The 9,218-nt window shown below is 65.5% G+C and overlaps 1 protein-coding gene across 1 annotated transcript; it reads right to left on the reverse strand.

Moving 5' to 3' along the window:
* Window positions 1-3,219: 3,219 nt before the first annotated feature.
* NACC1 (nucleus accumbens associated 1) lies at window positions 3,220-9,183 on the reverse strand. Its single transcript, XM_054051910.1, is given in 7 exon segments — window positions 3,220-3,527; window positions 4,566-4,663; window positions 4,760-4,865; window positions 4,961-5,137; window positions 5,903-6,251; window positions 6,253-6,814; window positions 9,060-9,183. Coding segments are annotated over 6 exon segments (1,533 nt in total). The 5' UTR covers window positions 6,796-6,814; window positions 9,060-9,183; the 3' UTR covers window positions 3,220-3,267.
* Window positions 9,184-9,218: the final 35 nt, after the last annotated feature.

Genomic DNA, 9,218 nt, shown 5'->3' on the forward strand with positions numbered 1-9,218 from the left:
ATGAGTGCCCCCCCCCCCCCCCCCCCGCCATTGAAACCCGTTTACTCTCCCATTTACATTCGCCCCCCCCCCCCCAGCCAGTGCACCCCCCCCTTTAAACCCCTCTATTCTCCCATTCACACTCCAGTTCACCCACTTCGTGCTCCCCGCGTTGTGTGCCCCCCCATGTGCCCCCCCATCTCACCACCCCCGTTCCCCATTCAAACCCTTTACTCCCCATTCACACTCCAGTATCCCGCCACCCAGTGTGCCCCCCTGTCCCAGTACCCCTCCACCTTCTGTGCCCCCCTTCTATGTGTCCCCTCATCCCCATTCAAACCCTTTACTCCCCATTCACGCTCCAGTTCCCCCCATCACCCCCCATCCCAGTATCCCCCCACCTTGCGTGCCCCCCCCAATCCCAGTACCCCTTCACCTTCTCTCCCTCCCCATCCCACTACCCCCGTTCTGTGCCCCTCCCAGTCCCAGCACCCCTCTTTTGTGCCCCTCCTTCCATATGTCCCCCCCCATCCCCCCCTTCAACCCTCTGTTTAACCCCCATTCACACCCCGCCCCCCCCCCCACCCGGTGCCCCCCCCCGCGGTACCCCCCCCACCCCCCTGCACACAGCCGTTACAAACCCCTGTTTATTCCCCTATTCACATTCCGGGGCTCCCGCCCCTCTGTGCAATTTCCTTCTCCAGCGACTTTTTTTGGGGGGGGGGGGGGGGGGGGGGGCACCGGGGGGGGCGGGGGGGGGGGGGTGTGGGGGTGTGTCTTGGCACTTCCAAACGGGGTGGTGGGGGCATGATCCCGAGGGATGCAGGGGGAGGGGGCCATGCTGCCGGGATGCCCCCCCCCCCTCTATACAGCGTTTTTTGGGGGTGGGGGGGCCCCTCACAGGGCTGAGTTTGGAGGGGGACTCAGACTGTGGGGGTCCCCCCTTGCAGGGGTCAGACAGAGGGTGGGGGGGCCCTGGAAGGGTTAAAATGGGGGGAGGGAACCCCTCGCAGGGCTGAGACCACAGTGAGGGGGTGGTGTAAAATGGGGGGACGCTCAGATGGGAGGGCGCTCACAACCGGGGAGGGGGCTAGAGGGGTTAAAAAGGGGGGGGGGGAATCTCGCGGGTGGGGGCAGTCTGAGGAGGGGGCTCAGGACTGGGGGGGGAGGGTGTCAGATTGGAGGCTGAGCCCGGTGCAACTCATTACAGTACAGGAAAGGAGAGGGGGGAAACTGAGGCACAGGGGAGGTGGGGGTGAGGGGCACACAGGCGAGGGGGGGGAAAGGGGGGTGTGGAGTTCCCCCCTACTTCACAGGGACACAGGAAGGAGGGATTGGGGTGGGCAGTGGGCGGGGGGGGGATGCGATCGGAGCCCGGGCAGCGGGTAAGGCACTTGACCTGGGGGGGGGCACAGTGGCGGGGGGGGGAGAACACGTGCCTGAAGGGAGACCCCCAGCCCCCCCCCCCCAAATCTGAACTGGGGGGGGGAAAATCACACGGTGCCTCAGTTACCCCCTTTGGGGCTTGAAGTGAACTCGGTGCCATGGGGGGGGAAAAGCAGGGATAGGGGGTGGAAGCCGGGGGGGGTGGGGTGGGGGGAGTGTCCCCTCCTCCCCAAACCCCCCCGGGGGACCCCAGTGGGGGCTAAGAAAGAGAGGCGGGGGTAACAAAAAGGGGGGGGGGTAACGAGGGGGCAGTTAACGAAGGGGGGGGGCTTAATGAGCTTCAGCCTTCACCCTTCATCCTCAAAGGGGGGGGGCACAAAGGGGCTCAGCTCCCCCCCCCCCTCCCCTAAAGTGGGGGGCACAAACGCAGGTGCCCAGAAATTGGGGGGGGACACACACACAACACACCACCTGCGGGGGGGGAGGGGGGGGCCGGAATTGAGGGGGGGCGGGTCAGAATTGAGGGGGGGGGGGTGTCACATGCAGGCACCTGGGGAGACACCGGGGGCGGGGGGGGAGGAGGAGGGGGCAACACATGCGGTTCCTGCAGAGGGGGTACATGGGGGGGCCCAGAGATGACAGGGGGGCACCTGGGGGGGCACCTGGAGGAGCAAGCAGGGGACATGCTTCCCCCCCGCCAGCCCCCAAACTCTGTGAGGAGGGGCCCATGATATGGGGGGGGTCACAGCAGCACAGACCGGGGGGGAGGGGAAGGCCTTATCCAGTGTGGGCACCCATGGGGGGGGGGGGTGTGTCTCAGTCCTGGGGGGTGTCCCTGCTGTAGGGGGGGGGGCCCTACACCATCACAGGGCCCTCCCCCCTCAGAAAAGGGGGGGTCTCCCTGCCCCTGGGGGGGTCCCTGTGCCAAGGAGAGGTCCCTACAGGATGGGGATCCCCACGGTTGGAGGCGGGGGGTTGTCCCTACTTTGAGGGGGGGGGTCCCTACATCATCACAGGGTCCTAAACCATCAGAAGGGGGAGGCCCTGTTGTGACAGTGGGGGGGTCCCCACAACATGACAGCCCCCTTTGGCCCCCACAGGGCCCTACTCTTGTGGGTAGGATGTCCCCACGCTTTCGGGGGGTTTCCCAAGTTTGGGGGGGTGTCCCTGTGGCGAGGGGGGGGGCCCTACACCATCACAGGGTCCTAAACAATCCCAAGGGGGGGGGGCCGGTTGTGAGGGGGGTCCCCCCCAGCGCCTTACAGGGGGGTCTCCAAGGTTGGGGGCAGTTCCACAAGTTTGGGGGGGCTCCCCAGGATGCGGTGGGCGGGCCCTACACCGTCACAGGGTCCTAAACCATCCCAAGGGGGGGCCCCGTTGTGATGGGGGGGGTCCCTATAGGAGCATCCCCAAGGTCGGGGGGTACCCTAAGTTTGGGGGGGTGTCCCTGTGGTGAGGGGGGGAGCCCTACACCATCCCAGGGTCCTAAACCATTGGGGGGGGGGGCCCCACAAGGCCCTACGGGTGGCATTCCAAAGGTTGGGGGGGTTTCCCCAGGATGCGGGGGGGGGTCCCTGTGGTGAGGCGGGGGCTCTACACCATCACAGGGTCCTAAACCATTGGTGGGGGGCCCCCACAGGGCCCTACATGGGGGTCCCCCAGGGTGGGGGGATTCCCCAAGTTTGCGGGGGGTTCCCCAGGATGCAGGGGGGGTCCCTGTGCTGAGGGGGGGGGGGGCCCTACACCACCCCAGGGTCCTAAACCATCCCAAGGGGGGGGCCCCATTGTGATGCCGGGGTCCCTACAGGGGGAGGTCCCCCCATGCTTTGGCCGGGGGGGAGGGGGGGGAATTCCCCAAGATTTGGGGAGGGGGGGGGTTCCCCGGGGATGGGATGGGGGGGGTCACTGCAGCCCCTCGGCGGGGTTGCCCCCCTCAGCGTCGTGGCCGCCGGGCTCGAAGGGGGGTTCGGGGCCCATGATGTCGGGTTCGAGTTTTCCGCTGTCATTGATGAAGGAGGTGTAGGAGTCGCCTTCGGCCATGAGCAGCTTCAGTTTGGGCATCCAACTCTTGCGCACCACGCGCCGCGCGTTCGTGCACATGTCGGCCGCGATGGCGTTCATTTCGCTCTCCTTGAAGTTGGGAGCAAAGTTCTGGCAGTAGACTGCGAAGAGGGGGAACACGCATGAGGAAAAAGGGGGGTCACAGGCTGCCCCCACCTCCTAATTCATTCAACTGTCTCCCAAAATGATCCCCGCGCTCAGAGACCCCCACGGTGCAGCGCCTGCGGTCCCGAATCCCCTCGCTCTGGGGTCCCCTCTCAATTCTGGGGTCCCCCATTCTACTTTCTCTGGGGTCCACCCAACTCTGGGGTCCCCCTCCCCAATTCTGGGGTCCCCCCAACCCTGAGGTCATCCCAAACACAGGGACTCCCCTCTTCCCAGGATCACCCCCTCCTGGGGTCTCCCTTTCCACTTTCTCTGGGTCCCCCAAACCACAGGGACTCCCCTCTTCCCAAGATCCCCTCATCCTGGGGTCCCCCTTTCCACTTTCTCTGGGGTCCCCCCAACGCTGGAGTCCCCCAAACCACAGGGACTCCCCTCTTCCCAGGATCCCACCATCCTGGGGTTCCTCTTTCCACTTTCTTTGGGGTCACTCTAATCCTAAGAGCCCCTCTCCCCTCTCTCTGGGGTGCCCCCAATGCTGGGGTCCCCTAAATCCTAGGGTTCCCCCTCTCCCCAGGCCCCCCCCCAATCCTGAGGTGCCCCCTTTCACTTTCTGTGGGGTCAGCCCAGTCCTAGGGCCCCCTCTCCCGTCTCTCTGGAGTCCCCCAAACCCTAGTGTCCCCCCAGCCCTGTCGTCACCCCTCTCCCTGGGGTCCCCCCATTCTGCTCTCTCCAGGGTCACCCCAACCCCAGGGTCTCCCATCCCTCGGGTTCCCCTCCAGCCTTGTGGTCCTCCCCCTCCCCTCAACCTCCCCCAATTCTGGGATCCCCCTTCTGCTCTTTCTGGGGTCCCCCCAATCCTAGGGTGTCCTCTCAATTCTGGGGTCCCCCAGTCCCAGGGTCTCCTCAATCCATCTCCCCCGCCACCCCCTGGGGTCCCCCTTGTCCCTTCGCACCCCTTCTCTGGGCTTCCCCCTTCCTGTCCCCGTGGCTCCCTGATCCCTGGGTCCCCCCAATTCCCGCTGCCCCCCACTCACACTTGACGGCGTGCAGGACTCGGCTATCAAGCGGCTTCCGGCTGGGGTCGTTGGTGGATGAGCGGATGCCGGTGCCGCAGCTGTTGGCCAGGGTGTTCCTAGGAGGGGCAAAAAGTGGGTGAGACCCAGGGAACCCCAAAAACAGGGCTGGGGCCGGGGGGAAGGCAAACTTAGGGAGCCCCACCCCAACTTACCGGTCAAAGAAAGAGGCGAGGAGCCGCCGGAGCAGCACCTTGTGCCGCGTCCCGGCGCTGACATGGCAGTTCATGAGCTGCGCCCGCGTGATGTAGACATTGGTGCCTAAGTGTGGGGGAAAATACACAGAGAAGGGGGGGGTTAGAGGGGCTGGGGATCCCCCCCCAATCCTGCAGGGATCCCCCCAACCCTGCACGTACCGGTGACGAGCTCGAGCTTCTCAGCGGGGTCTCCCTCGTCGTAGAGCTTGGGGTGACAGCGGTTCCCGATCTGGTTGATCAGCTCGGCCGGGAGCGAGGCCAAATCCTGCCGCACCCGCACCCGGCTGCGTGACTCCGAGCTCGCCTGGTCTGGCAGCGCCTCCACCTTCTCCGTGGCTGTGGGGGACACAGGGAGTGGAGGGGGGGTGTTACAGGCCATTCCAGGGGCTCCTCAATCCACCCTAAGGGGAAATGGGAAAACAGGAGGGGACACTGGGGGGGGAAAGAGGGTCCCACCCCACTTTCTGCCTTTCCAGGGGCAGTGAGGGGGGACACAGGGGTCCCACCCCCATCCAGCGTCTCCAGGGGTCCCGGGGTGGGCACAAGGGCTTCATGCCACCTCCTTCATGGCCACACATGCCCAAGGCTGGGGGCGGGGCCTATATTGACCACACCCGTTTGAGCAGAGCCCACCCTACAACCCCACCTGGTCACACCCCCAAATGAGCTGAGTCCCCTGGTGAGCATGGCCTCATCTGGCCACACCTCCAAATGAGTCGAGATTTCGCCCGTGGGCGTGACCTCACTTGGCCACACCCCCAAGTGAATGTTGAGGTTCCTGAGTGGGCATGGCCTCATCTGACCACGCCCCAAATGAATGGCAGGAGCCTTGGTGGGCACGGCCTCACATGACCACACCCCCAAATTATCAGAGTCTTGCCTGGTAGGCAAGGACTCACCTGGCCACGCCCCCAAATGAATGGATCGCCACAGTGGGTGTGGCCTTACCCCCAAATGAACGGAGTCTTCAGTGGTGGACGTGGTCAGGAGAGACCACGCCCTCAAATGATTAATGTGTTTTCATGGTGGGCGTGGCCTCGTCTGACCACGCCCACTGCCTCCCACCCCGTGGGCGTGGCCTCCCGGTGGGCATGGCCTCACCTGCTGGCCCCACATTCATCATGCTGTACATGGTGTACATGTTGCAGATCTGCCGGTACTGCTCCTCCGAGCCTTCCTCGCCCCCATCCTCCTCCTCATCCTCCTCGTGGAAGGAGCCGGGGCTGTCGCTCGTGTAGGCACTCGACGTCCCGCCCGGGCTTGTCTGATCTGCCGCGCTGGGACCCGGTGCCGCTGCTGGTGCCGCCGCCGGTGCCGGTCCTGCCACCGGGGTTGGAGGCTGCGGTTGTCGTCCCGGTTCCGGCGCTGAAAACTTGGCCATCTTGCGGCTGCCGTTTCCACCGGCGGCAGCGCTGCCATCCTTGGAGCTGCCGTCCCAGAGGCGTTTTGACGACGAACGTGCACTGCACGCCGTCTGGCTCACCCTGCTCCGTCTTCACCCGCGAGACCAGTGGAAGCGCTGTCGCCCCCCGAGGGCACCCCGAGGTCTGCGCCACGGGGCTCTGGGCTCCGAGGACGGCGCCTCCTCGCACGTGCAGCCCCTGTGAGTCGCAGCTGGGCGAGCTGACCTTGAGGAAGAACTCAGTCCCCTTCTCCATGATCTCCTGGATCTGCAGGAAGCCGGCGGTGTACATGAGCAGGAATTGGTCGCCCACATTCATGCTGAGCCGCCCGGTGTAGCAGAAACTGAGGATCTGCTGGAAGGATTGGGGCTGGACGGCGGCTGGCAGCTCCACCACCGCGCTTTTGCTGCTGTTGAAAAGGTCCCGAAAATAGGAGCTGCTGGCGGCCAGGACGGCGCGGTGAGCCTTGAACGCGTGGCCCTTCACCACCACCGAGACGTCGCAGTAGAGGCCCTGCAGCCGCTGCTCGTTCAGGCACTCCAGGATGCTGTTCCCGAAGTTTGGGATCTCCATCTGCAGCGTCTGAGCCATGGCGGGAGGCGACGGCGGCCTGGGGGGGGGGGGGGACGAGGGGACAGCGGGGGGGACATGGGGACAGCAAGGATGGAGAGGAGCGGGATGGGGAGATGGGGAAGGGGGGGAACAGGAATTTAGGAGACATGGGGACACACGGGGACAGCAGGGATGGAGAGGAGTGGGATGGGGACATGGGGAAGGGAGAGAAACAGGGGGACAGCAGGGGACATGGGGACAGCGGGGATGGAGAGGACCGGGATGGGACATGGGAAAGGGATGACAGGGATGGGGGGACACGGGGACAGCAGGGGGGAAGATAGGGAAGGGGGGACAGGTATGGGGGGGCATGAGAACAGCAGGGATTGGAGAGAAGTTGGATGGGACATGGGACAGCAGGGGGACACAGGGACAGCAGAGGGACACGAGGACAACAGGGATTAGAGGAGCGTGATGGGGACATGGGAAGAGGGGACAGGAATGGGGGGATGTGGGGACAGCAGGGATGGTGAGGAGTGGGATGGGGACATGGGGAAGGGGGACAGGGAGGGGGGAGATGGGGACAGCAGGGATGGCAAGAAGGGAGATGACAAGAGAGATGACAAGGAATGGGATGGGGACATGGGGATGTGGGGCAGGAGTAGGGGACATAGCGAAGGGAGTAGATGCAGGGGACAGGCGGGGACAGGGACACAGAGAATGGGGCAGACATGGGGGACACAGGGACAGAGTGGAGGGGAACATGGGGGACATTTGGGGGACACAGGTAAGGGGGCAGACACGGGGGACATTTGGGGACACGGGAGGGCAGAGCATGCGCAGGCGTCAGACCCAACCCCGTATCTGTGTGCCCCTCACCCCCAAAAAAAAAAACTTGGGGACCCTCTTGTCCTCCTGAGGCTCAGGGGGTCCCCCCTGCTCCCTCCCCAGTCGGGGCGGAGGGGGGGGGGGGCAAATCCATCCCCCAGTCTGGGGCTGCTCCACAACCCCCTTCCCGAAAAGTGGGGCAGGAGGAACCCCCAAAGGAAGCATTTTAGAGGGGGCAAGAGTTGGAGGGTCCTGGGGTGTTCTGAGCCCCCCAACTGACGAAGGGGAACCCCCATAGTGGGTGAGTGGGTACACAGGTTTGGGAGGGGTCACTGCCTGGGGGGGACTCGCAGGTGTCCCCAGGCGGACGGACATGGGGGTCCCCAGGATAGGGGGGAGCAGGGGAGCCCCCCAGCCTCGGGAGGACAAGGGGGTCCCCCGTATTGGGGAGGTCACCAGTTTGGGGGGCTCTCCAGTGCTTGGGGGGGGGTACAGGGAGACCCCAACTCCAGAAAAAACATGGTTTTCCCATGCAGGAGGCAGAAGGGACCCCACTCCCTGGACTGTGGACGAGGGGACCCCCACGCCGGGGTGGGGGGTGTGGGGATGGGGGGCACATGGGGGTCCCCATGAGCCTGAGGAAGGGAAAGGGGGGGGATGGGGAGACCCCCAAATTGGGGGGGAATGTTAAAGATTTGAGGGGTGAACCCAAAACCTTGCAGGGGACAGAGGGGGGCAGAGAACCCCCCCCCAATTCTGAGGGGGGTCTGGAATCCCTTGGGAATGGAGGGGGAGAGGAAGTCTTGGTACTGCGGGTTGGGGGGGCTTTCGGGAGGGGGGTGTGTGCGTCCAGAGGCCCGAGGTTTTCAGGACCGGGGGGGGGGCACAGGGGTCCCAAAGGGGGGACCCTGGTCCTGGGGGCTTTGAGGGGTGCAAGGGGGGGGGGGGGGGCGTGTTACCGGATACCGGAACCGGGAGGCAGGAGGTCCCCACGTTACCGGACACCGGGGGAGTTGGGAGGGAGGACCCTCTTTACCGGAGACCAGAACGGGGGGGAGGATGGGGGGGGTGGGGATGTCCCCGTGTTACCGGAGACCAGGGGACTTGACGAAGGGGGGTCCCGCATTACCGCAGACGGGGGATTCCTATATTACCGGAGATCGGGGGGGTTGGGGGAGAGGGGTCTCCACGTTACCGGACACCGGGATGGGGGGGGGGGAAAGGGAGTCCCCGTGTTACCGGAGACCAGAGCGAGGTCGGGGGAGGGGTCCTCGCGTTACCGGACACAAGGACGGGGGGGTACGGAGGGTCCCCACTTTACCGGACACTGGGTATGAAGGCGGGGGGGCAGAGCGGGGGCAGAGCCGGGGCAGGGGTGGCCCCCGCGTTACCGGAGACTGGGATGGGGGGCAAGGGGGGGTCCCCGCGTTACCGGAGACCGGGCGGGGGCTGACAGGAAGAAGTCCCCGCGTTACCGCAGGCCGGGAGCCGCTCCGGAGCCGCTGCCGGTGCCCGACCCGGTCCCCACCGCGCTCAGCGGCCATTCATTGTGCGGCAGGCTCGATCAGCCGATCCCCGAGCCCCTTCCCCCCCACCTCGCGCGCACGCGCGCCCGTCGGAGGCACGATCAGCCG

The sequence above is a fragment of the Cuculus canorus genome, chromosome 30 (genome assembly GCF_017976375.1).
Source record: "Cuculus canorus isolate bCucCan1 chromosome 30, bCucCan1.pri, whole genome shotgun sequence".
Lineage (NCBI taxonomy): Eukaryota > Metazoa > Chordata > Aves > Cuculiformes > Cuculidae > Cuculus > Cuculus canorus.